The 27,976-nt window shown below is 34.3% G+C and overlaps 1 protein-coding gene and 1 non-coding gene across 6 annotated transcripts in view; one reads left to right on the forward strand and one right to left on the reverse strand.

The window, feature by feature from the left end:
- The window catches only part of ATRX (alpha thalassemia/mental retardation syndrome X-linked), a 206,356-nt gene that overhangs the window by 85,585 nt on the left and 92,795 nt on the right, over positions 1 to 27,976 (forward strand). For all 5 annotated transcript variants that reach the window (XM_008580865.1, XM_008580863.1, XM_008580867.1 and 2 more), the window contains 7 exons: positions 2,824 to 2,917; positions 5,644 to 5,746; positions 7,198 to 7,416; positions 13,749 to 13,890; positions 14,864 to 14,973; positions 15,853 to 15,999; positions 16,156 to 16,333. In XM_008580865.1, coding sequence (XP_008579087.1) covers positions 2,824 to 2,917; positions 5,644 to 5,746; positions 7,198 to 7,416; positions 13,749 to 13,890; positions 14,864 to 14,973; positions 15,853 to 15,999; positions 16,156 to 16,333 — 993 coding nt within the window. The remainder of the gene's footprint in view (positions 1 to 2,823; positions 2,918 to 5,643; positions 5,747 to 7,197; positions 7,417 to 13,748; positions 13,891 to 14,863; positions 14,974 to 15,852; positions 16,000 to 16,155; positions 16,334 to 27,976) is intronic.
- On the reverse strand, positions 11,965 to 12,038 carry TRNAI-GAU. Its single transcript has one exon. It is a non-coding gene; the product is annotated as a tRNA-Ile (tRNA).

Here is a 27,976-nt window from a genome sequence, read left to right on the forward strand (position 1 = left end):
TTGGTAGTTGTTTAGCAATTCTTTTTTTATACTGTAAAATATACATAGCATAAAATTTAGAATTTTCATTATTTTTAAGTGTACAGTTCAATGGCATTAAGTACATTTACATTGTTATACAACCATCACCACTGTCCATCTCCAGAACTTTTTCATCATCCCAGATGGAGTCTCTGTACTCATTAAACAATAGCTTGTTGTTCCCCTCTCCTCCCCCTTAGCAATTCTTTATAGCATTTATGTTCTTCCTTTTTTTTTTTTTAGCTAGAATAGAACAATGATTCTGATCTCATGTCATGATAGATAGTTAAACAAAATTTTATTTGGAAATAATTTTAGATTTACAGAAATGGTGCAGAAATAGTACAGAGTTTCTGTATACATTTTACCTAGCTTCCCTGATTAAATACCTTACATTTATCATAGTACAGTTATCAAAATCAGGAAATCAACATTGATGGAGTACTATTAACTAGACCACAGGTTGGCAAACTACACCTGTAGGCCAAATCTCACCCTCTTCCTGTTTTTATAAGTAAAGTTTTATTGAAACATCCATATTCATTCATTTACTGTTTTTCATATATGTACAATGGCAAAATTGAGTAGAGATGAGTAGTTGCAACAGATACTGTATGGTTCACAGAGTCAAAAATATTTACTGTCGGGCTTTTTACATAAAATGTTTTCTGACCTCTGAAGTAAACTATAGATCTTATTCAAATATCATTGATTTCCCAACTAATGTCCTTTTTCTGCTCCAGGATCCAGCATTGCATTAAGTTGTAATGTCTCCTTAATCTACTCCAATTTGTTACAGTTCCTCAGTCTTTTCTTTCATGACCTTGACACTTGGTGGGTTTTTTTGGCAGCTGGCCTGTAAGTGGATCTGAACCCATGTCCTTGTGGTGTTAGACCTTGACACTTTTGAAGTGTTGATCTGTTATTTTCTCAACTGTTCCTCAATATATATTTGTTTTTTTAAATCATAATTTTTATTAGTATTTACAAAGGTTAGTTCAAGGGAGACAGAGCTCCAGTGGTCACTCTTAGGCTCCTCTGACCAAGTTGACAATGATTGGAGAATTGACATTCTGTGGATATTTGTTTAAAAAGTTGTGAGTTTATGTAATGGCCTTTAATCCAACTTATCTGTTAGAATTGCAGAATGTTATAATGTGTTTCCCAAGGTCCAAGGAAATTAAGTTACTTACTCAAGTGGATGAAATTATCACCTCTAAGAATAGGACTTAGTTACCCTAGCTTCTTATTTTATTTATTTTGATATATTTGTCTAATGTTTTCTCATGATTAAATTGAGGTTATAATGCATTTTGACAGGAATACCAGAGAAGTGATATTGTATCCTTCTCAGTACATTATATCAAGGGTATATGATGTCAATATGTCTTATTACTGGTAATGTTAACCTTGATTACTTGGTTAGGTTGGTATCTGCTGGTGTTTTCCACTGTAAATAAAAATATATTATTTTTCTATTCATATTTAATGAGTATTTTGTGGGGAGATACTTTGAGACTATGCAAACATCCTGTTTCTCATCATACTTTTGGCCATTAATTTTAGCATCCATCTTGCCTAAAGCAGTTGTTAATTACAGTGGTATTTACCTAATGCAAATTTCCATTCTTTTCATTACTTCCACATTTGGTAATTGTAAGCAAGAGCTTCTATTTTCCCCTATTTATTTATTTATTGTGTTATTTATATCAATATAGAGTTATAGATATTTATTATATTTTAAGATTTATAATCCAAAAGTATCATATTTATTTTATTGCTCAAATTGTTCCAGCTTTGGCTATTGGGGAACTCCGTCATGTTGGATCCTATGTCCTTTTAGTGTACACCTGTTATTGTTTGAGCACAGCTTTACTTTCTGGCACTATATGATGTTCCAAGTTCATCTTGTATTTTCTCTGGTCAGAAGGAGGGGTCTTCTCCTAGAGATTTATATGCCTCTATCGCTGTGGCAACTATAATACATAAATGAGAGAGAAAAACAAAATTGAGGATTCCCCTCATACTCTCGTGACATGCAGGGCACCTTTTTCCTCGTGCTGAAGTTAGGGGGTTTCTCCCACAGTTTTGCTGTCAGCACCATCTTCATACTTTTGGAATTCAGCCTGCCTTCCAGTCACCACCAGGAAACAAAGAGGAGGAAAATAACCCATGACACTCACAGCAGCCCTTACCCACCCACCCCATACTGTAGAGGGGTCATTATTCAGATTTCGATTTCAGTCCCCAATCTGCCTGCTGTTGTTTCCCTTTTAGAGTCCTTAGGTTGTTTCTGTATGCATTCTGTCTGTGGTTTTTAGTTGTCATCATTGGGGGAGAGAGTCTATAAATCAACTTACTCCATCTTGGCCAGCCTACTTTGATTGTTTTGAATAGCCAGATTTCTTTTTCATTAATTTACCTTTGTTTTATTGACTGGTAATTTATTCTCATTTTGTCAATCCACATACAATTGAATATTTATATTCTGATGTTTTAATTTATATGTTTTATTGATAGGTAATTTATTCTCATTTTGTCAATCCACACACAATTGAATATTTATATTTTAATGCAGAACCATAGTTTTATAATTATATTTGAAGTACATTTGAATTATGTTTATAGATACCATTGAAATCATTAACTGGTATATTCTATAAAATGTAATATCCATTCATGTTTATACTACTTATGTTCTTACAATGCTGCTAAGTTTTAATGTGAACTTATTGGCAAATTAAATAAAGTGTTTCAGTTGGAAAATATTTAATAATCTAATATATATTTTTCTAATTCAAGTGAGCAGTGAAGATTCAGAAGATTCTGATTTTCAGGAATCAGGAGTTAGTGAAGAAGTTAGTGAATCTGAAGATGAACAGCGGCCCAGAACAAGGTAAGTATTATATTGTTTTTTAAAAAAATTTTAGGAATTAATCTGAATGACTGTGCCTTCAAATTACTTATAAAATGATTACTCTTACCAATAAAGTTAAGTACAATAGGTAATATTTTGATTTAAAAGTAACTGTTAAAATTATTAATTTAAAAAGAATGTAAGCATATTTTAGGGAGGGTGGCTGTGAAAAAATAAATAAATAAAAAGAATGTAAGCAAATTTTATGTATAGTTGAATTGTGTGTTCTAACCTGAGTGGATTTTTAGAGTGCAAAAACACTCTTGACTGTAGTACTTGGTTGTTTTGCGGGGAAGTTGTAGTGTAAGTAGATACGAGGCTCTGTAGACAAACTGTTTCAGTCTAACTTCTGGCTTTACTGCTTTCTTTTTGTATGAATACTTTATGCCTCAGTTTTCTCATCTGTAAAATGGGGAATTACAGTATACTTACCAATTATTGTGGGCAAATGAGATGATGCAATTAAAGAGCTTGTAACAGTACCTACCTGGCAAATTGTAAGTGCTCAATGAAGGCTAATTATTGGTGTTAGTGGTATTGCAGTAATAAAAATGTGTTTGCTCTCTAGTTACTTAAAATTTGGCTGCTTTAGCATAGTATTTTATGTGATACTAACCATTCTAAGATTTTTTTTTATTTCCCCCAGAATAACATGGTCCTTCTACAGTTTATCAAATAACAATCTATTTGTGTTTGTGTGAGTGTCTGTATATTTATGTCTATGTAGATGTCTATCTGCATTTGTAAGTTTTGAGATTTTTTTTTTAGGTTAATACTTACCAGGTTGTATTTGGATTATAACAATGTATTATACCTTAGGGAAATATAGAATAGTAAGATGATGAGACCTTTTTTAAACCAATATATAATTCACGTAGCATGGAATTCAGCATTTTAAAGTGTAGAATATAGTGCTCTTCAGAATACTTGGAAAGTTGTGCAACCATCACTACTATCTAATTTCAAGACATTTCCATCACCCCAAAAAGAAACCCCATACTCATTAGCAATAATTTCCCATCCTCCATGCTCCTCTTCCCTAACAAACACTAATCTGTTTTCTATCTCTATAGATTTGCCTGTTCTGGACATTTCATATAAGTGGATTCATACAATATGTGTCCTTTTATGAATGGATTCTTTCATTTAGTATAATGTTTTTAAGGTTCATTGTGTCGTAGCCTATATCAGTCCTTCATTCCTTTTTTCTTACATTTTTTTTCTTTTCTTTCCCAAAGTTTATGAGTTGGATGGCACATTCCTTTTTTAATAATGGTGAAATACACATAGCATAAAGTTTACCATCTTAACCATTTTTAAGTGTATAGTTTAGTAGTGTTAAACACATTCACATCTTTTTTTTTGCAACCAATCTCCAGAAACTTTTTTTTTATTCTCATAATAATTTTTATTTTATTTATTAATAATACAGAGAGCAAAAAGTGATGCATCATAATTCTCTAAAACCTTGGTTTAATATTTTGGGATTTAACTATTCAGAGGGCTCTTTAGAAATTCAGTTTATTTTTTATTTATTTTTCAGTGTATCTAGAATACTTTTAATTATGCATCATATATACATTTTAAAACTATGACTATATAGAACATATGAAGCCCTTTTTTTGTCTTGACTGTCTAGCATCCCTTTTCTCATAAACACATAATCTTAATATTTTCCAGAAACTTTTTATCATGCAAAACTGAATAGTCATTAAACAACTGCTCCCCCATTTTTTTCTCTCCCAGCCCCTGGCAACCACCATTCTACTTTCTGTCTCTATGAATTTGACTACGCTAGGTACTTCATATAAGTGGAATTATATAGTATTTGCCCTTCTTGTGACTGGCCTACTTCAGTTAGCATTATGTCCTCAAGATTCATCCATGTTGTATCTGTGTCAGAATTTCCTTCCTAATTTTTAAGGCTTAATAATGTTCCACTGTATGTATGTACCATGTTTGATTATTCTTTCATTGGTCAATGGACTTTTTGGCTATTGTGAACAATGCTGCTGTGAACATGGTGTACAAATATCTCTTTAAGTCCCTGCTTTCAGTTCTTTTGGGTACCAGAAGTGGATTCGAATCATATGGTAATTCTATTTTTAGTATTTTGAGGAATTGCCATACTGTTTTCCATAGTAGCTGGACCATTTTACATTTATAGTAGTTCATAAGGGTTCCACTTTCTCTGCATCCTTACCAATACTTGTTATTTTCTGAGTTTTTCAGTCTGGATTAATGTAGCTTTGAATACCAGTTTCTAAGCCCAGAAATATTTTTCTCACCAAAAGTTGTTGCTATTGTTTTTTAAAAATCTCTGTGACCTTTATTAAGAAAATAATATTCAGCTTTTGTTATGTGCTTATTTTTAGTGCTAATGAATTTTTTTTGTGTATATTTGCCATTTGTATCTCTCACTAGAAGAACAGCCCTAAAGTCCCTTCATTCATCTTTCTATTCATATACCAAAAACCTCCCCTCTGAATATCTTGAAATGTTGATTTATGGATTAAAATTAAGGGTTAGGCTTCTGTTGGAATATGTTATGAACCTACTGATTTTTTCTTTCTTTTTTTTTCTTTTCATTCTCCTCTTTGTTTTTAGTAATGCACTCAGAGGTAGAGAAGTTCTAAAATAGTACATAATTTATTGAAGGGAATTCATCATGAAGTATTTTATTTTGCATTTTAAATTTTCTTCAGGTCTGCAAAGAAAGCAGAGTTGGAAGAAAATCAGCGAAGTTATAAACAGAAAAAGAAAAGGCGACGCATTAAGGTTCAAGAAGATTCATCCAGTGAAAACAAGGTAATAATGACAATTATCATGTGCTTGAATTATAACTGGTACAGTAGACTATAGTAAATATGCTGTTACCTCTCTGTGTTCCATTCATTAATTACGTTTTACTAATTTATTTTCATTTTATACTGTGGAAGTATTGGTTTATTGAATGTATAAATGTGTAGAAGTATTAATTTGACGTTATCAATTTTTTCTCTACCTTAATTTCTAATGAAAATTTTAAGCCATACTAATTCATTATTTTACACTCATAGGACTATGGAAGTAATGTGAAGTGTTCTGTTTTCTGAAGACATAAAACACTTTATTTTGAACGATAACTTATATGTGAATAAATTTTTTTTCTGGCAATGAAATTAGCCAATTTGAGTTTCTTGTATATAGGCAGTTTTACATAAAGTAAAAGTTGTGTATTGTAGTATGTTTGATTCTCTCAACACTATTCTCTTTTGGGGGGGGGGTGTTCATTTTTTAAAAATTAACTTTTTAAACATTTTAAAGTATATGATTCAGTGGCCTTAATTACATTCATAAGCAGAAATTCAGTACCCATTAAATATTAACTCCCATTCTCTTCTACCAGTACAGCCCCTGGTAACCTCTATTTTAATTTCTGTCCCTATGAATTTACCTATTTTAAGTACCTCATATACATGGAATCATGCAATATTTGTTCTTTTGTGTCCAGCTTATGTCGTCATAATATTTTTAGGGTTCATCCATGTTGTTGCATGTATTAGAATTTCATTTCTTTTTAAGGCTGGGATAATATTCCATAGTATGTGTATACCACATTTTGTTTATCCATTCATCTGTTGATGGACATTTGGTTTTTTTCCACCTTTTGGCTATTTTGAAGAATGCTGCTGTGAATATGGGTATAAAAATATCTGTTTGATTACCTGTTTATAATTCTTCTGGGTATATATGGAAAAGTGGAATTGTTGGATAATATGGTAATTCTATGTTTAACTTTTTGAGGAACCTCCACACTGTTTCTATAGTGGCTGCACCATTTCACATTCCTACCAGCAATGTGCCAGGGTTTTAATTTTTCATCATCCTCACCAACACTTGTTTTTTTCTTTTTTTGTTCTTTTTTAATAATAGCCATCTTTCCTGGCCTACACAGGTCAGGAAGGAAAAAAAAAAAAAAGCCCATTCTAATGGGTTTGAAGTGATTTCTCATTATGGTTTTGATTTGAATTTTTCTAATGACTAGTGATGTTGTGCATCTTTTCATATTTTTATTAGCTATTTGTATGTCTTCTTTTGAGAAATATCTATTCCAGTCCCTAGTCCATTTTTAATTTTTTTAACACTATTCTTTATTGCTAAATATAATTCTAAAGCTTCTAAGCATGTTTTCTTTCACCTTTTCTTTGTATATTAAGTAGTGAAATATGATATAAAGACCTTTGTATTGTTTATCTCTAATGATTTAAATTCCACAGAGTAATTCTGAAGAAGAAAAAGAGGAGGAGGAGGAGGAGGAGGAGGAAGAAGAAGATGAAAACGATGATTCCAGGTCTCCTGGAAAAGGCAGAAAGAAAATTCGAAAGATTCTTAAAGATGATAAACTAAGAACAGAGACACAAAATGCTCTTAAGGAAGAGGAAGAGAGACGAAAACGTATTGCTGAGAGGGAGCGCGAGAGAGAGAAATTGAGAGAGGTAACCAATTTATTTCTATTTATGGTTTCTTTTATTTGATATATGACTTTCATAGATGTATTTCAAGAGTAGAGTGTTGTAATCAACCACAAATTTCTAGTTACAATTGCTTTTTCCTACTGGCAGTATTTCTTAAGAATCCTCATTAGGGTATTAATATAATTAGGTACATGGAAAGAATTGAGATTCTTAGATGGTCACCAAAATGATTGTGGTGTATTTGGGGTAGAAAAATGTTTAAAAATTATTTATTAAATCCATAAAGGATTTCAGTTTTTTAATGGACTTTATATTGTGAAAATTTTCAAATACACAGGTGGAGGGAATAGTATAATAAACCTGCATGTGTCTATTAATCCAGCTTTGGCAATTACTAACAAAGGGCCAATCTTGTTTCATCTTTTCTCTTACCTTCAGATTATTTTGGAGGAAATCCCAGAAATCATATCATTCTGTCTATAAATAGTTGAGAATATATTGTTAGAGTATAAGGACCTTTTAAACATTAACAGTACCATTATATTTAATTACCTCATTTGCTCACAAATGTAGTAATGGTTTTTTAAAATAGTTGGTGTGATTCAGGATTCTAACAAGGTCCAGCTACATATTCTGTTCCATTTGGAAAATATATTTCTTATCTATTTTAATGTATAGTTTTCCATTTGCTCTTTCCTTTTTTTCCTCATTCTTACAATTCATTTGTTTAGGAAACCAGGTTATTTGTGTAGAATTTCCTGTATTCTGAATTTTGTTGATTGCATCCTTCTGATGTAGTATCATTGGCTCCTGTATTTCCTATAATCTGGTAGTTGGATGGAGAGGCTTGATCAGATTTATATTCAGTTCTTTTTTTTTGACAGAAATATTCATGGGTGGTAATACTTTCTCTTGCATTTCACTAAGACAAACTTTAAGTCTGGTTGTCTCTTTTCATGGTGCAACTCCTCCAACTTTGTTCCACTTCTTCAGAATCATTTTGGCTATTCTCAGTTCTTTGTATTTTTTATATAAATTTTATATTTTTGCAGTTAGTTTAAAAGGGGAAAAGTTAGTCAGTAGTTATTATCTTTTTATTTATTTGTATATAAATAAATAAATTTAAATAATAAATATATATAAATTTTAGTATTATGTTGTCAATTTTTACAAAAATCCTCCTGGGATACATATTGGAATTGGGTTTCATGTTTAGCTCAGTTTGGTCAGAGATGACATATTAACAGTGTTTTGTCTCTTGTTACGTGAATATAGTGTCCTCTCTATTTCTTTAAATCTCCTTTAATTATTCTTAGCAATGTTTTGTACAGGTCTAGTACATATTTTGTTAAATTTATCTCTAAGTAGGTCATGGTTTTTGATGTTATGGCAAATGCAATTAAAAGTAATTTTGGTATAATAACCTTGTGTCCTAAGACCTTGCCAAATTTACTTAATAGTTCTAGTAGTTTTTTTGGTAAATTCTTTAAGATTTTCTTTTTTTTTTTTTTTTTGTCTTTTTTCCGTGTCCGGCAATGGATCGCAACCCTCAGTGTTGCCCCCGTACCGGACCGGGGACCGGCAACGGGATCGCAAGCCTCGGTGTTGCTCCCGCGCCTCGCTCAGCCAGTGAGCGGGAGCCGGTCTGTATGTGGGATCCGAACCCTCGGACGGGAGCGCCGCCGCGCTTCCCAAGCGGCACACTATCCAGTGCGCCACCGGGCCGGCCCAGGATTTTCTATGTATACAATTGTGTTGTCTGTAAAGGAAAAACATTTTGCTAATTCCTTTCCAGTCTGTCATTTATTTTTCTTTTTTAATTATATTTTTAATTTTCTTTTTTGTTTTTTTGCTTTTAACCCCTGAGTGCTCTAATTAAATTATAAATAGACATAGTTTCTTCAAATGATTTTTAATGCATCTGATCTGTTGGAGTGGTCTAGAAAATCAGTCTTGCATTCCTAGAATAAACCTGGCTTGGTTGTGGTATATTACTCCTTTTATATATTGTTGTAGTGCATTTGCTTATATTTCAATAAGAATTTTATCTCAGTGTTAAGTAAAAACAAAACACAAACTGTTTCTTTTGCAACAATCAGCAATACAGAAGACTGACTTCTGTGCCCAAATGTGTGGGTATTTCTTCCCGTTGGCATGCAAGCCAGCAATTTCTCAGTGGACACCAGGTGGGTGTCCTCCAATGCTGTCTACCTAGAGATGGTGTTAGATCCTATAGGTTGGGGGCTCAGTCCCCAAGGCTGCTCCCCGACTTCAGATGTCAGTTGCAAGCCCAGGCCTCTGGAACTTCTGACCAACCAGCTGTAAACTAGGGTTCCCATAGCCTCCTTCTTGGGTTTGATTAGTTTGTTTGAACAGCTCTACGGGATCCCATGGAGACATAAGGTGTCACATAGTGAGGGCTGAGAAGAGTGCCTTATGTGCTCATTTGCTCTCCTTTATAAACCCACCAGTCTCCTCCCTGTTAACCGATTAAACCCTTAACAAATTAATCCATGAATGTTTTAATCCATTCACAAGGGCATAGTCTTCATGATACCATCACCTCTGAAAGGCCCCACCTTTCAAATATCATATTGGGGATTAAGTTCCAACATGAGCTTTGGAGGGGACAAACATTTAACCCATAGCGTTTCATTCTGGACCCCCAAGGCTTATATTCTTTTCACTTACAAATACATTTATTCCATCTCCATGGCCCCAAAGTCTTAACTTGTTCCATCACAAGCTCAAAAGTCCAAAGTCCAAATTCCCAGGTCCCGTCTATGTAATCAAAATAAACTATCTACTTCCAAGATACAGTGGTGGTATAAGCATTGGATACATGCCCCCATTCTAAGAGGGGTCAACAGAAAGAAGAAAAGAGTAACTAGCCCAAAGCAAGTCAGAAACTCAGCAGGGTAGGCATTAAATCTTAAAGCTGGAGAATATTCTCTCCTGACTCCATGTGTGCATTTTAATATTCAGTTCTGACTCCTGTCTTGATTTCTGGAGGTGTTTTTGTATAGTTCTTTTTCTTTGTATTTCTGTACCACAACTTCCAGCCATCCCAGCCTGACCTTTGTCTCCTTAACTCAGCACACCTCCAGTGCTCTGCTTGTGATCTCCCTTTCCTCAGTTCTGGAATGTACCTTCAGGCACCAATTCAGGGGACACATAGGTCTTTTCTTGTTTTCCTATTTTCAGGATTTTCCTACTTTCAGGAATCAGGGTCCTGTTGGTTCCTGTTGTCCAATGTGTGAAAATACTTTTTTCATATATTTTGCCTACTTTTCTAATTGATTACAGCAAGAGGGTAAATCTGATCCCTGATAATATACCATTATGACTGAAAGCAAAAGTTGGTCTCAACCTTTTTAATGTTGTACTCAGCTTTTTAATGTGTTGGTCAAATGATTTTTATTTTTCTTTTTTTCCCCTTATCTCTGTTCAATTCAGATGTGGGATACATTTCATGTATTTTTTTTTTCACTGTAGCTTAATTATTTGTCCTAAGTTCTTCTCCTATTTTATTACCATTTATTATTAGTTATATAAACTTTCTTTATATTATAGATTGAGTACATAAACACATTTACTTAGTCACTAATAAGAGGATGTTTTCTTTACAAATTTTCTCCTCCTACATTCAGGATAAAGATACACTAATCCCTAGTCCCGAAGACAGCACTTAATAACAGAAATATCATCCAAATTACTGATGAATGCATGGTTCCAAAATAGTAATTAAAGCCTTGTGTATTAGTTTTCTGTTGCTGCATTAAAAAGTTACCACACACAGCCTCTTAAAACAAGACAGATTTGTTAGTTCACAGTTCTACAGGTCAGGAAGTTGGCAATGACTTAGCTGAGCACGGCTTTATTGGCTTCTCTGCTCAGTGTCTCACCAAGCTGAAATGAAGGTGTTAATCAGGGACTTGCTTTTATCTAAGGCTTTGTGTCCTTTTCCAGAACACTTGTGGTAGAATTCAGTTCTGTGCAGTTATAGCATTTAGGCTTCTCTCCACAACATGGCAGTTTGCTTCAACTTTGAGAACAACAGAACATTTCAGTCTTTTAAAGAGCTCACTTTGATTAGGTCAGGACCACCTAGGAGAGTCTCCCTTTTGATTTAATCAGAGTCAACTGATTAGTAGCCCAATTGTGAGAATGATATTGCATCATATTTACAGGTCTCAACCACACTCAAGGGGAGGGGATTATACAGGGTGTTTACACCAAAGAGTGGGAATCTTGGGGCGATTTTAGGATCCTGCCTACCACACTTTTCAAGCAGAACAAGACATTTAGGGAATTTTCCATTTTTATCTAATTGCTATATCCCAGTGGTATGAAGCTGGTACACATTCAAACTAGGACATTACAATAATAATTTAGTGGATACTTAGTCTATGTGAGGTACTTTGTGTACATTGCCTTATTTAATCTCCACAGCAACCCTGTGAAGGCTATTTATAATCTTGCCCAGTTCCCAGATGCAGAAACAAAGCTAAGAGAGTTTAGGTAGGTCGATGAAATGGAATTTGGATCTTTATTTTTTTTTGTGGTAGTTGACCAGTAAAGGGATTGAACCCTGGACCCTGGTGTTATCAGCAGCATGCTCTAACCAACTGAGCTAACTGGCCAGATGGAATTTGGATCTATATGGCCTATGCTAGTTATACTCCACCACACTGTCTCCCAATATTAATCTTAATTTGTATATCACTTATTATTTCATATAAGTACAGTATCTATTCAAATAATTTATTATAAATCTATCACTCATTTGTAATTTTTTTAGATTTGATAATGACAGTATAGTTAAGGTTTTAAAAAGACAGAGCATCCTTCTAAAGAGACATTTACAAACATTTACAGATGAAATTGCATACTTGTGTTTGTTTCAAAATAATATGTAGAATCTCGGGAGTTGGAGAATGTGTGGGAGCCACAGTGAAACAAACTGGCTATAAGTTGATTTTTTTTTTTTGTCTTTTTCGTGACTGGTAAGGGGATCACAACCCTTGGTGTGGTGTCACCCGCACTGCGCTCAGCCAGTGAGCGCACCGGCCATTCCTATATAGGATCTGAACCCGCGGCGGGAGCGTCGCTGCACTCCCAGTGTCACACTCTCCCGAGTGCACCACGGGGCCGGCCCATAAGTTGATAATTTTTGAAGCTGAGTGATAGGTAATAGGATTCATTCTATTCTGTCTACTTTGGTGTATGTTTGAAGATTTCTATATTGAACATTACAAAATTCATTTGTTCCTAGTTAGAATTGTAAATAAAAAAAAAGTGGCTAAAATTTTATTCATTAAATATCATAATGTTTATAATTTTAAAATTGAGTCTTTAGTTCTTTTCATAGAACCATAAAACTGTCCACCATTTCCTTTATTAAATTAGTATTTTGTAGTAATTAAGAACGTAGACTCTGGAGGCCAGTTCTCTAGGTATAAATCTCAGTGTTGCAATATTTAATAGTTGTATGATCTTGTACAAGTTATTTAACTTATGTGCCCCTCAGTTTCTTTCATCTGTGAAATGGGAATACTTGTACCTACCTTTTACAGTTATTGAGTATACCATGTAGTGGGTAGAGATTAGGATAAGACAGCAAAGAAATATATATACACATACACACTTGTGCATATGTATGTATGTCTAATTAAGTTTTAAATAAGGAACTTGTGATAATTGTTTTCCTTTTGTAATTATAAGGTATTATATATTCTTATCATGCTTGTTGAGCCTGTGGTTCTGGAACCAGTGTTTCTAAATGTTTTTCCCTTTCACATCATATATTTAGTGTTTTTCAGTGGGAGTCTTGGTGACATCTTGGGTGGGACAGGACAGTTATTGTTTGGGACAGTCTTTCAATTGTAGAAAATTTACGTTTGCCTTCCCCTCCTCCTTCATTAAGTACCAGCCCTGATAAGTCACTTTGACAACCATAAATGCCTTTGTACATTTTCAAATCCTAGAAGAATAGAACTATCCCTGGTTGGGAGCCATGTATCTATTCACATTTTAATCGTGGTGCCATAGATTAATTTGGAGCACTTCTTTTTTTATACCTAATGTATGTATGTTGAGATATCCAGGGTGAGAACCATTGAACTAAATTACTGGCATTACTACAGTGATTTAAAGTCCTGTGGAGGTTTCTGATTTTGGAAAACATGTAAACCTGGACTCTCTCTTGGCCTTATTGAACCGAAATATTGGATGTGTGATATGAGAGTAGATGTGTCTATGTTTTGGAAAATCTCCCTTGGAAAGACTGATACTCACTCAGCCATTGCTTTAAAGGTTTTTATGGGCTTAACTATCAACTCCCTTTCTTGTAGGTGATAGAAATTGAAGATGCTTCAACCACCAAATGTCCAATAACAACCAAGTTGGTTTTAGATGAAGATGAAGAAACCAAAGAACCTTTAGTGCAGGTTCATAGAAATATGGTTATCAAATTAAAACCCCATCAAGTAGATGGTAAGAAACTATTAGACGATTCAATAATTTTTAGTTAAATTTTACTGATATTTGAGTGTCTCCTGTGTGCCTCACATTCTGCTAAGCACTGGAGGTACATTGGTGAGCAGAAAAAAAACGTGATCCCTTATGGAGCTCATAAGCAAATGAGGAAGAACAAAATTGGGTGATTGCAAACACAATAAGTGTTATAAAAGGAGAAGGAAAGTGCTGCTTATAAATGGGTATATATAGCAAGTGGATTTCACCTAGTCTACAGTGGTTGGCTATAATGGTAGGTGTGGAGTGGGAAGAGGTAGAGTTAGCTAAAAGCCTTCTTCAGGAATGCTATTTGAGCATTTCCAGGTATGTTTTTAAATAGTATTCCTACATTGGTATTAGAAAGATACCAAACTATCCCTACCCTCTGCTTTGTTAGAGTGGAATCAGTCACTTTTGAGTGATTATGTGAATTAATTCATAAGGGAAGTTCTACAGTTTCTACTCTTTGGGTTGCCAGCCCCCTTTCTTGGTAAATCTTTACTATTGAATAAAGGGAGAAATGATGAATTATCTCCTGAGTTTTTTTCCTGATTGGCTCAATAAAGTTGAAGGTATATTTAATAGGAAGCTGTTTCCTCTCTGGATAAACTTTCTGTTTTAGAGTATTCTTGTGTCCCTTTGAACCATCTCAGGGAATAGAGAATGTTTTCTGTGATAGCTTAGATAAGATGAATGAAAGTAAGTTACCCTGTTACTGTGTGCTTATGTTTACTGTTTCATTTCTAGTTTACCTTAGCAGAAAAAAACCCCATTTACATTTAAGAAATTCTTTAGCTCTGAGTGTTTTTTAAAATGCTATTTCTAACAAAAAAAGAAAAAGAAAAGAAAAAATGCTATTTCTTAGAAGTTTTGGTTATTTTTTGATATGTTTGTAAAGGGAGATTTTAAACTTGGACCTTTAAATTTAACTTAATGGAGCTGTCATTTTTAGGTGTTCAGTTTATGTGGGATTGCTGTTGTGAGTCTGTGAAGAAAACAAAGAAATCTCCAGGTTCAGGGTGCATTCTGGCTCACTGCATGGGTCTTGGTAAGACTTTACAGGTAAGAACTAAAGAATATGAAAGTATCCTGTTTTGTGCATATGTTAGTATGTACTAGTTGAAGGAGTTGGAGATAAAGCAGTGAACAAGAATAACAAGATCCCTCCCTAAGGAGCTTATCTTCTAGTGGTGGAGAGTGATACTAATTAAATAGAAAAAGAAATATGTACTTTCAGATACTAACTGTTAAGGGAGCAAAGAAAGTTTAGGTAAGGCATCTTTTAGGAGGTGATGTTTGAGCATAGATACTAATGAAGTGAGACAGAGAGGTTACAGGTATAGCCAAAAACAACTGCAAAGACTCTGAGGCAGAAAATAACTTCCTTTACAACTTCCAACTGTCTATGATGCTACAGTAATGAGAAAGTACTTTTCACTGTAGAAAACACTGCATTTCTAAATGGCAGGAGTTGTAGCAAGATGTGAAATTAATGAAATTATATGTAATTTTAAACCATAAGGTAATTATTATAGATTTGGTGAGTCAGAAAATGTTAAAATAGAAAAGTACTGTATAATACAATTCTCTTCTAATTGGGCAATGGTATTTTCTGAAAGGCTGTAGGGACATTCTGTGTAGACCAGAGACTTAGTATCTGTTTTGGTGTGGTGACATCTTATATTCGTATTATTCAGATTGATCATAGAAACATGGAGCTTTAGAGTTGGAAGGATTTTATACATCAGCTAGTCAAGCTTTCTCCTTTTATTATTATATCTCTTTCCCTGTACTTTGCCTGGTTTTGGAAATTATGATCTTTTGGTTGGTTGCTTTATTGTTTAAAACAAAACGAAACTATTAAGTTGTAAGATTACTTAATTTATTAACTTTTTTGTGGATATTTAAATGAAGATGGCAGCTTAATCTGTTTTCTTGTAGGTGGTTAGTTTTCTTCATACAGTTCTTTTGTGTGACAAATTGGATTTCAGCACTGCTTTAGTGGTTTGCCCTCTTAATACTGCTTTGAATTGGATGAATGAATTTGAGAAGTGGCAAGAAGGATTAAAAGATGATGAAAAGCTTGAGGTATCATATTTTAAATGTTTTCTATTATTAAAATAATTACATGAAATTCATTTATTAAAAGAAAATTAATTTTCAGTGATGTATATTTCAGTGGGAATATTTATTATGTGTACGTTTTAAATAGCTACTTTAAAAATCCTTGTTTTCTTACAAAAGGTCTCTGAATTAGCAACTGTGAAACGTCCTCAGGAGAGAAGCTACATGCTACAGAGGTGGCAAGAAGATGGTGGTGTTATGATCATAGGCTATGAGATGTACAGAAATCTTGCTCAAGGAAGGAATGTGAAGAGTCGGAAACTTAAAGAAATATTTAACAAGTCATTGGTTGATCCAGGTAAGGCATTAATTAACAGGCACTGACATGAAGAAGCAAATTGAATAAAAATGTGTTTATATTTTATTTAACAAATACTAACTGATCACCTACTAAGTCCCTGGTTTTTGTTTCACTTATCCTTCATGTTTTTGCCTTCTTTTTGATTCTTATAGTATCAATCATCCTTAATGGTGCCAGCTGTTCAGAATTTATTTGCTGAGTCTGGGAGTATTTAGGGTTTTCAGGGAAGACCTTGTAAACAGTTAAAAATATATCAGGTGCAAGAGTCACAATTGAAGATTTCTTCCAATTGTCTGAATATTAGGTGATAAAAGTTCTCTCTATAGTCTGAAAACAGTTCTTAAGTCTTTTATCCAAACTATGTGTCATCAGAAGAATTGCTGTTTGCTCATCTCCTGTCTTTTAAAGGGCCATCACTATGGAAGGTTAATATTTGTAATACTGTTGATCCTTATGTGACAGTAATCTGATGTGAGAGCCAGATATCTGATTCTTCTTTGCCACTTGGAAAAGCAATAAGTTGTACTATATGTAAAACTAAAATTAGTTTTTTATCTAAGATTATTAATTTATGTGTACAATTTTTCCCTCATGTATCTTATTACTTTTAAGTCACTATTGAGGCTTTATGTTTGTTGAGGAGGTCTGGGTAATTGTCATTGTCAAAGTAGCTGTAGGCTTTAGAATCCATGGCTTTGCCTCTTTTTTTAGATAATGATGTAATTAATACATACCAAAGTAAAGCTAATAAGTTGACACATTGTTGGCACATTATTATTAACTTAATTTCAAACAAATTATTTGTATTTCACAAGTTTTTCCACCCAGGGTACCTCATTGCATTTAGCTGTCATGTCTCTGCAGTGTCTTCTGGTCTATGAGTTTCTCAGGCTTTCTTTATTTTTCATTATCTCGTCAGTCTTGAGGCATACTGCCCAGCTATTCTGTAGTTTTCACTAATCTGAGTTTGTTGTTTTTCTTGTAATTGGACTGAGGTTATAGGTTTTGAGTGAATACACCAGAGGTGAAGTACCCTTTTTGTCACATCATATCAGGGGATACATGATATCATAGTACATGACATCATAAGTGATGTTGACTTTCATTACTTGATTAAGGTATTGTTCACCAGTTTCTCTTCTTATTTGTTCACCTCATTATATGTGTAAAGAGGTTTCAGAATTGTTAATCCATACCCCTGTGAGAAATAAATTTACCAACTAGAGTATTGTGTTTCTCTGATTGCTTTTGTCTGTAGCTTTATAATTTCCAGTTAAAACATCATTTTCCAAACTTAAATAGGTCAGTTCCTTTATTTTCTTTGCATATATTAAAGTTTACTCTGTAATGCAGAGTTTAGTGGGTTTTGACAAATGGAGTTATCTGTTTATAACCTCATTACTATAATTGTTTTTTTTTGTTTGTGTCATAAAACTAGTTTAATTATTTATTTTAAGTCATTAGTTATTTTAAGCATTTATCAATCATTGTGGTAACCTGAGTGTTAATCTGTATTTTCCCATGTATAATGTAATGGCTAGAGTTTTTTTTTTTTTTTTTTTTTATTTTTAACATTTACTTGTACATTTTTGTACAAGTGTATTGTTTCAGTATGTGCATATACTGCTCAATGATTCATTTAGAGTAGATATCATAATTTTGTACCCATTTGTCCCCTCCTGGCCTCTGGTATCCATTATTCTACTCTCTACTTTTATGAGTGGTGGGATATCTGGGTCGTCAAGTAGATCTATTTTTAATTCTCTGAGGAACCTCCATACTGTTTTCCACAGTGGCTGTACCAATTTACATTCCCACCAACAATGTAGGAGGATTGGTTCCCTTTTCTACGTATCCTCACCAGCATTTGCTATTTTCTGTCTTGTTGATAACAGCCATTCTAACCTGGGGTGAGATGATATCTCATTGTGGTTTTAATTTGCATTTCCCTGATGATTAGTGATTTGAGCATTTTTTTCATGTGCTTGTTGGCCATTTCTTTGTCATCTTTTGAGAAATGTCTATTCAGGTCCTTTTTTAATTGGGTTATTTGGTTTTTGCTGTTGAGTTGTGTGAGTTCCTTATATATTCTGGATATTAGCTCCTTGTCTGATGTGTGGTTTGCAAACAGTTTCTACCATTCTGTAGGTTGTCTCTTTACTTGTTGATAGTGTCCCTTGCTGTGCAGAAACTTTAGTTTGATGTAGTCCCATTTGTATATTTTTGCTTTAGTTGCTGTGCCTTTGCAGTCTCACTCCCATTTTGTGTAGCATTTCCCCTATGTTTTCTAGTAGTTTCATAGTTTCAGGTCTTAAGTTTAGGTCTTTAATTCATTTTGAGTTGATTTTTGTGTATAGTGAGAGATAGGGGTCTAGTTTCAGTCTTCTGCATGTGGATATCCAGTTTTCCTAGCACCATTTGTTGAAGAGGCTGTCCTTTCCCCATTGTATATTCTTGGCACTTTTGTCAAAAATCAGTTGGCTGTAAGTGTGTGGGTTTGTTTCTGGGCTATCAATTCTGTTCCATTGTCTGTTTTTATGCCAGTACCATGCTGTTTTGGTTACTATAGCTTTATTTATATTTTGAAATCAGGAAGCATGATGCCTCCAACTTTGTTTTTTTTTGTTCAAGATTGCTTTTACTATTCTTTTGTGGTTCCATATAAATTTTAAGATTTTTTCTATTTCTGTGAAGAATGTCATTGGTATTTTAATAGAGATTGCGTTGAATGTGAAAATTGCTTTGGGTAGCATGGACATTTTGATGATGTTAATTCTTCCAGCCCATGAACATGAGATATTTTTCCATTTATTTGTGTCCTCTTCAGTTTTTTTCACTAATGTGTTATAGTTTTCATTGTATAGATCTTTCACCTCCTTGTTTAAATTTATTCCTAGGTACTTTATTTTTTTGGTAGCTGTTGTGAATGAGATTACATTCTTGATTTCTTCTTTGGGTCTTTCATTATTGTCATATAGGAGGGTTGTTGATTTTTGTGTACTGATTTTGTATCCTGCCACTATAGTTAATTCATTTATTCTAGTAATTTTTTGGTAGAGTCTTTAGGGTTCTCTGTGTAAATGATCATGTCATCTGCAAATTAGGGATGGTTTGACTTCCTCCTTTTCTATTTGGATGCCCTTTATTGCTTTGTTTTGCCTTATTACACTGGTCAGAACTTCCAATACTGTGTTGAATAAGAGTGGGGAAGATGGGCATCCGTCCAGATCTTAGAGGAAAAGCCTCCAATTTTTGTCCATTCAGTATGATGTTGACTGTGGATTTGTCATATATGGCCTTTATTGTGTTGAGATACATTCCTTCTGACCTAATTTGTTGAGTGTTTTTATCATGAAGCAGTGTGGGATCTTATCAAATGCTTTTCCTGCATGTATTGAAATTATCATATGCTTTTTTTCCTTTATTCTATTGATTGGTGTATCACATTTGTTGATTTGCATATGTTGAACCATCCTTGCATCCCAGGGATGAATCACTTTATCAGGGTAAATGATCTTTTTAATGTGTTGTTGGATTCTGGTTGCTAGTATTTTGTTGAAGATCTTTGAGTCTGTATTCATTAGAGATATTGGTCTGTAGTTTTCTTTTTTTGCTCTATCTTTTTCTGGTTTTGGTATGAGATTAATGTTGGCCTTGTAGAATGAGTTTGGAAGTATTCCCTCCTCTTCAATTTTTGGAAGAGTTTGAGAAGAATTGTTATTAATTCGTCTTTAAATGTTTGGTAGAATTTGGCAGTGAAGCTGTCTGGTCCTGGGCTTTTCTTAGTTGGGAGACTTTTTATTACTGCTTTAATCTCATTACTCGTTATTGGTCTGTTTAAGTGTTCTTCATGATTCAATTTTGGATGGTTGTTATGTGTCCAGGAATTTATCCATTTCTCCTAGGTTTTCCAGTTTGTTTGCATATAGTTGTTTGTAGTAGTCTCTTATGATACTTTGTGTTTCTGTGGTAGAAGTTGTAATGTCTCCGTTTTCATTTTTGATTTCGAGTCTTCTCTCTTCATTAGTCTAGCTAAACATTTATTAATTTTGTTTATATTTTCCACTTTGTTTCATCGATCTTTTGTGTTTTTTTAATCTCTAATTCATTTATTTCTACTCTGACCTTTGTTATTTCTCTCCTTCTACTTTTTTTTTTTTTTTTTTTTTTTTTTTTTTTTTTTTTTTTTTTTTTTTTTTTTTTTTTTTTTTTTTTTTTTGGTGGCTAACCAGTATAGGGATCCAAACCCTTGATCTTGTTCTTCTACTGATTTGGGGTTTGGTTTGTTCTTATTCCTTGTGGACATTTATAAACATGGAATCATACAATATCTGTCTTCTTTCTCTTAGCTCAATGTTTTCAAAGCTGATCCAAATAATATTTCATTGTATGGATAATAATCACATTTTGTTTATCTGTTCAGTTAGTGGTTATTATGAATAATGCTGCTATGAACATTTATGTGCAGATTTTTATTTTAGCTTCTGTTTTCAGTTCTTTTGGGTGTATACGTAGGAATGGAATTGCTGAGTCACATAGTAACTCCATGTGTAACCTTTTGAGGAAATACCACTTTTTCACAGTGGCTGCACTGTTTGATTTTCTTGTGAGTAGTGTGTGAAGGTTCCTATTTTTTTCACATCTTTGCTAACACTTGTTATTATCTGTCTGTTTTATATATGTGTGTGTGTATATATATATTGCCATCCTAGTGGGTGTGAAGTGGTATCTCATTGTGGTTTTTTTTTTTTTTTTTTTAAAGATGACCGGTAAGGGGATCTTAACCCTTGGCTTGGTGTTGTCAGCACCACGCTCAGCCAGTGAGCCAACCGGCCATCCCTATATAGGATCCGAACCTGTGGCCTTGGTGTTATCAGCACCACACTCTACCGAGTGAGCCACGGGCCGGCCTCTCATTGTGGTTTTGATTTGCGTTTCCTTCATGACTAATGATGTCAAGCATCTTTTCATGTGATTGTTGGCTATTTGTTTATCTTCTTTGGAGAGATGTCTATTTAAGTTTTTTGTCTATTTTCTAATTGTGTTATTTTTCTTTTTATTATTGAGTTGTAAGAGTTCTTTATGTATACGTACCCTTAACCTTTATATATACACACATATATAAAATTTGCTAATTTTCCTCTTATTCTGTTGGTCATCTTTTACTTTCTTTATATCATCTTTTTATACACAAATTTTAAAAATTTTGATGAAGTTTAATTTATCTATTTTTTCTTCTGTTGCTTATGTGTTGGTGCATATCCAAGAATGTGTTGCTTAATTCAAGGTCACAAATATTTTTTCAAGGTCATAAGTATTTGCACCTATGTTTTCTTTAAATGTTTTATAGTTTTAGTTCTTACATGTATGTTGATGATCCATTTTGAGTTAATATTTGTTATGGTGTGATGTAGGGGGGGGTCTGTCTTCTTTTTTCTTTGCATTTTGATAATTCAGTTGTCCTAGCACCAGTTGTTGAAAAGACTGTTCTTTCTCCAGTGAAAGGTGCATTAGTCCATTTTTGTTGCTTATAGCAAAATACCTGAAACTGGGTGATTTATGAAGAAAAACAAAGTTTATTGCTTACAGTTTCTGAGGCTGGGAAGTCCAAAGTCCATCTGGTGGTGGCAGCAGTGACTCGGGGGTTTCACATTGCAAGATGGTGGAAGCAGAGAGAGCAGAGAGAAAGACAGACTCTCTCTTCTTTTAAAGCCCTTAGAGCCACGCCCCTGATCACCATTTTTAATCCATTCACTACTGCACGGTCCTACAATCCAATGACCTCATCAAGGCTCTACCTTCCAATTACCATAATAGGATTTCCCACCCTCTTAACAGTCAAAGTGGGGGCAAGGTTTCTAATATGTAAAACTTGGGGGACAGAATTCAAGTTTCAGTGAGTTTTGGGGGGACATAATTCAATCCACTACAAAGGATCTTGGCACCCTTGTTGAAAATCAGTTGACCATAGATGTATGTGTTTATTTCTGGACTCTCAATTCTCTATTTTGCTTTATACAGGTATTCCTTCTCTGAAATGCCTGGGACCAGAGGTGTCTTAAATTTTGTATTTTTTCACAATTCAGAATATTTGCACATACTTAACTAGTTGAGCATTTCCTTTGAGTGTCATTTTGGCCCTCAAAAAGTTTCAAACTTTGGAGCATTTTGGATTTTGGATTTTCAGATTAGAGATGCTCAACCTCTATATTTTTATGCCAACACACTTTTTATTATTGTAGCTTTGCTGTAAGTTTTGAAATCAGGAAGTAGGAGTCCTACAGCTTTGTTTTTCTTTCCCAAGATTGTTTTGCCATTTGGTGTTTCTTGCAATTCCATATGAATTTGAGAATCAGCTTTTATATTTCTGCAAAGAAGCCAGCTGAGATTTTGTTAGAGACTGCATTGAATCTGTAGATCAATTTGGGGAGTATTGCCAGCTTAAAATATTAAATCTTCCCATTTGTAAACATGTCATGTCTTTCCATTTATTTAGGTCTTGCTTTAATTTCTTTAAATAATGTTTGCAGTTTTTAGTGTACAGATCTTATACTTCTTAAATTTATTACAAAATATTTTTTCTTTTTGGTTCTGTCATAAATGAATTATTTTAATTTCATTTTCAGATTTTTCATTGTTAGCATATAGAAATACAACAGATTTTTGTATATTCTCATATGTTACAACTTTGGTGAGTCTATAAGTTCTAATAGTTTGTGTGCATTGTTTAGGATTTTCTATTAAAAAGATCATACCAGGGCCGGCCCGGTGGCGCACTGCGCTAGTGCGCCGCTTGGGAAGCGCGGAGGTGCTCCCGCCGAGGTTTCGGATCCCACATGCAGACCGGTTCCCGCTCACTGGCTGAGCGAGGTGTGGGAGCAACGCCGAGGGTTGCGATCCGTTGCCGGACACGAAAAAAGACAAAAAAAATAAATAAATAAAAAGATCATACCAGGGCCGGCCCGGTGGCGCACTGCGCTAGTGCGCCGCTTGGGAAGCGCGGAGGTGCTCCCGCCGAGGTTTCGGATCCCACATGCAGACCGGTTCCCGCTCACTGGCTGAGCGAGGTGTGGGAGCAACGCCGAGGGTTGCGATCCGTTGCCGGACACGAAAAAAGACAAAAAAAATAAATAAATAAAAAGATCATACCAGGGCCGGCCCGGTGGCGCACTGCGCTAGTGCGCCGCTTGGGAAGCGCGGAGGTGCTCCCGCCGAGGTTTCGGATCCCACATGCAGACCGGTTCCCGCTCACTGGCTGAGCGAGGTGTGGGAGCAACGCCGAGGGTTGCGATCCCGTTGCCGGTCCCGGTCCGGTACGGGCGCGACACTGAGGGTTGCGATCTGTTGCCGGACACGAAAAAAGACAAAAAAAATAAATAAATAAAAAGATCATACCATCTGTGAGTACAGATAGTTTTACTTCTTCCTTTCAAATCCAGATGTCTTTTCATTTCTTTTTCTTGCCTAATTACCCTTTCTAGAACTTCCTGTACAGTGTTGAATGTAAGTGGTGAGAGCAGTGGTCTTGTTTCTGATCTCAGGGAAAGCTTCCAGTCTTTCACCATTAGGTATAATGTTAGCTGTGGGTTTCTTCCTAATAGATGCCTTTTACCTATTTAAGTAAGTTCTACATTGGGTTTTATTTTTTGTTTTATTAATTTAAAAAAATAAATACCTAGATTACCCTTGTTAGAACCTATGGGAGGCTTTGGTCTCTCCAGTAGTTTCATTGGGAAACTGAAGCTCTAACTGTATTTTCCTTTCCAGGGTATATAGGAGTATTAGCGATAACTGGTCTGCCATATCTGGGAAACCATCTGCACAGCAACAAGAATCTCACACTATTCATCATGTATAACATATAGTAAGAGAAATATGTTAAAATTATAGTAAGCTTTAAGATTTAGTGGTAGTAGTAACTTTTAGATATCATTTTTCTTACCTAAGTTTAAACTGTCGAGATCTGTGAAGTACTTCTAAATTTATTAGAAGGGATTTGTTAAACATAACACTCAATTTTCCAGAACATGCATTCTTTTTTTGCCCAATTTTTCTTCTCTAAGGGGAAAATTGATAAAAAATTATTTGGGGGAAATTGGTGGTAGTGAAGAATCAAATAAATGGTAACAGTATTTAAGGATCTGGGTTTCGGTGTAACATATGGAAGTTCACGATGGAAGCAAAATGTCAGAGACAGACAAGCAGTTTTGGGTATCAGACTTAAGAATGAGGTGAGGTCATAAACTAGTAGAGTGGACTAGTAGGTCCGAAGCCTGGGAAATCAGGAGCAGGTATTAAGATTGGAAACATGTTTAGAGCTGACCAGCGTTGTTAAATAGTAGTGTTCATCTTTAAACTCAACTGCTGCATAACAGTCACCCCAAGCCTTAAGGGCTTAAAGTGACAGTAATCATTTTATTATCTCTTCTGGTTCCACTGGGTCATGGGTTTGAGACAGGCTTGCTTGGACAGTTCCAAAATTTTATCTACTTTTTTGCGTAATATGTTTATGATTTTTTTTTTAATCTACCAGTAGGTGGCAATGTAACATACTGAAAAGGAACTTATTTAAATATAATAGTATGAAACAAAACCTTTGCTTGTATAAAAATGTTTAATGTTTAAAAGGAGTAAGTTTTGGTTACCTTGGAAATATATTTTCTGAAAAACCTCGTTCCGAAACAATGATGTATAAATGAGGTAGTAGGGTTTGAAAACACCTGCACTTAGAAATCACATTACAGAAAGTAACTGAACCTACTTTACTTGGCCTTTCTTCCCTAACCTACCAATTGTTTTGAAAACATATTTTCCTATTTAATGTACTTACACTGATCTCGTGGAATTTTCTAATTCACATTAGTGTTTTTAGAAGCACGTTGCAAGGTCTTTTAGTTTCAGAGAACATAATATATGTGTGTGTGTATGTGTTTGTGAGAGAGAGTGTGTTTATATAAACAATATTAATTTAAGGTACTTTTTGGTTTAAGCAATAAGATAGATCTCACTATGTAGTTTTTTAAAAATAAAGACAGGTTTTCATAGTGTTTTGAACCATCTTAAGTTAACAGATTCAGTCAGGATTAAACTTTTGAACCGAAGAAATTTTCTTCAAGCCTTTCTCTAAATCGCTTTTCTTTTGCTCCTCAGAGCCTCTTGACTGCCTTCCTCCCTATACTTTCTGTTCATGGAAGAATTTGTATTACCTTTCAATTCTGTTTTTTTTTTTTTTTTTTTTTTGAACTTTTTGAAGTACCCTCATACATTTCTATATTGGTAAATAAAATATGAATCACGCAATTTAACTTTTTTTGTCGATTCACGGTTATAAATGAGTATATTTACTCTTATTCTTTCTTCTTTCTTCTAGTCTCTCAGATATCCTTACTAAGGATAGGGCTTCCTCTCCCTTTGTTGCCATGCTAACAATAGTTCTTTTGTGTTCTTGAGCAAAATACAAACAGAAGAAAAAGGCGTATATTGAAAAATAAAAGTTCCCTTCTTCCTTATCTTACTATTGTTCCATGTATATTCTTCCAGAAATGTTTTGTGCTTACACAAGCATGTATTTTATATTGAAAAGTTTGGGGATCCTAAAGTCACCCCCAGGTTCAATACTTTACAATAAGGATTTGCAGAACTCAAAAAAGCCAATATACTAATGGTTATGGTTTATTATAGCGAAAGGATACAAATTAAAGTCAGCAGCAGAAAAAGGCATATAGGGCAGGGCCCAGGAGAGTTCCAGGTGTGTTCTTCTACTGTAATCATTCAGAGTGCTAACTTCTCTCAGTAATGATGTGTGACAATATGCATGGAATATTGCAAACCAGGCAAGCTCACCTGAGCCTTGGTATCTAAAGCTTGGGCTTGATCACATAGATATGGTTGGCCACCCATGTGCCTGATCTTAGACTCCAGCCCCTCCAGAGGTTAAGAAGATGCCCCTTGGCCCAAGACCTCCTACCATAAATCACATTGTTAGTGTAGAATATCTGGCGGATCCAAGGCCTCCAGGTAAACAAAGATACTCTTATCAAGCAGGACATTCCAAGGTTGGAGCTGGAGAAATCTTTCTGTCCAAAGGCCAAATCTTTCTTTGGACAAGGTTAATCCTTTATTGCACATACATATAAAGTCTGTCGGGGGTTGGGGAGTTCCAGGACTTCCTGCGGATACCAAATTCGGGGGATGCAGAAATCTCTGGTATAAAATGGAGTAGTGTTTGCATCTAACCTATGCACATCCTCCCTAGCTTACTTATAATACTGATAAAACATAAATGCTATGTAAATAGTTGTCATACTGTATTTAGGGAATGATGACAAGAAAAAAAAAGTCCGTACATGTTGAGTACAGATGCAACGTTTTTTTTTTCTCAAATGTTTTGGATTAGCAACTGGTTGAATCCGTGAATGTGGGATCCACAGATCTGGAGGGCCTATTGTATAGATAGATAAAACCACTCATTTGAGGAGGTTGTTTAAATACAAATTGGATCATAATATAGGTAACTATTGTGCAACTTCTTTTTATTTAATAATATATTTGGCATAACTTTCAAGGTTTGTACATGGAGATACATGTCCTTAATTTTAACTCTGCAACTTACTCCATTATACCATGCTTTAACTAAACCCCGTTGCCAGACCCCCTTTGACAAGCTTTTAGGGTGTTCCCAGTTTTCCTCCATAGCAAACAGTGCTGCAGAGAACATTCTGTTATGTATCTTTGGGTACTTATGGAAGTATATCTTTGGGATAAATTCCCAGAAATTTAAATATGGGTCAAGGTGCACACATTTTACATTTTGATAGATATTGTAAAATTGGCTTCTAAAATTTTTTATACTAGTGTAGACTCATAAAGAGTATATGAAAATACTCATTTCTCCACACCCTCATGGACACTGAATATTAAATGTTTGGAAATCATTTAAATCACTTGTGTAAAAAAATTTTTATCTGTAGAAAATATTTGAGGATTCAAAATAAACAATACACAGTCTTTTAATACAAAGCTAGGTACAGATTTTTAGTTTTAGAGAATATATTAGTAATGTAAAAATATTTATTATTTGGGTAGCCCCATCCGAAAACTGAATCACAATTGTATTATTTGATCTGTCATACCGAAGCAGTTATTTTTGAAGTCATTTGAAGTAGAAATTGAATTTTGTCTAATGCTTAACAGATGGGGGTAATTTGACAGCTGCTATTGTTGAAATCAACATTTAAGTAATGTGTGTGTGTTAACTAGCAAGCAAATTGTGTATGTAGGATACTTTAGCAAACAATATGTATTATTTAAAAAATATAAGCCTATAGTATTTCTTTTGAAAGAGTCATTGTCTGCTGTGAGATCTTTCATAGCTAGAAAGGTGTTCTCCCCATCCAACATACCCATGTTAACAACTAGCTTAGCTTTCCTTTATCAGTTAAATTTTTCTCCAGCAATGAGTGTTAGATATTTAGAATAAGTGGGAATGCAATTTATATATTATTTCTTATAATGTAACTTTTGAAATTTGTTTTCATGTATATATAAATTGCTCTTAGCCTTTGCTGATAGATTTAACTTGATATGCTAATGATGAAATATTATCTTTAGAGACTGTTTTTTTTTTTTTTTTTTTTTTTT

The sequence above is a fragment of the Galeopterus variegatus genome, unplaced genomic scaffold (genome assembly GCF_000696425.1).
Source record: "Galeopterus variegatus unplaced genomic scaffold, G_variegatus-3.0.2 Scaffold2181, whole genome shotgun sequence".
Taxonomy (NCBI): Eukaryota; Metazoa; Chordata; class Mammalia; order Dermoptera; family Cynocephalidae; genus Galeopterus; species Galeopterus variegatus.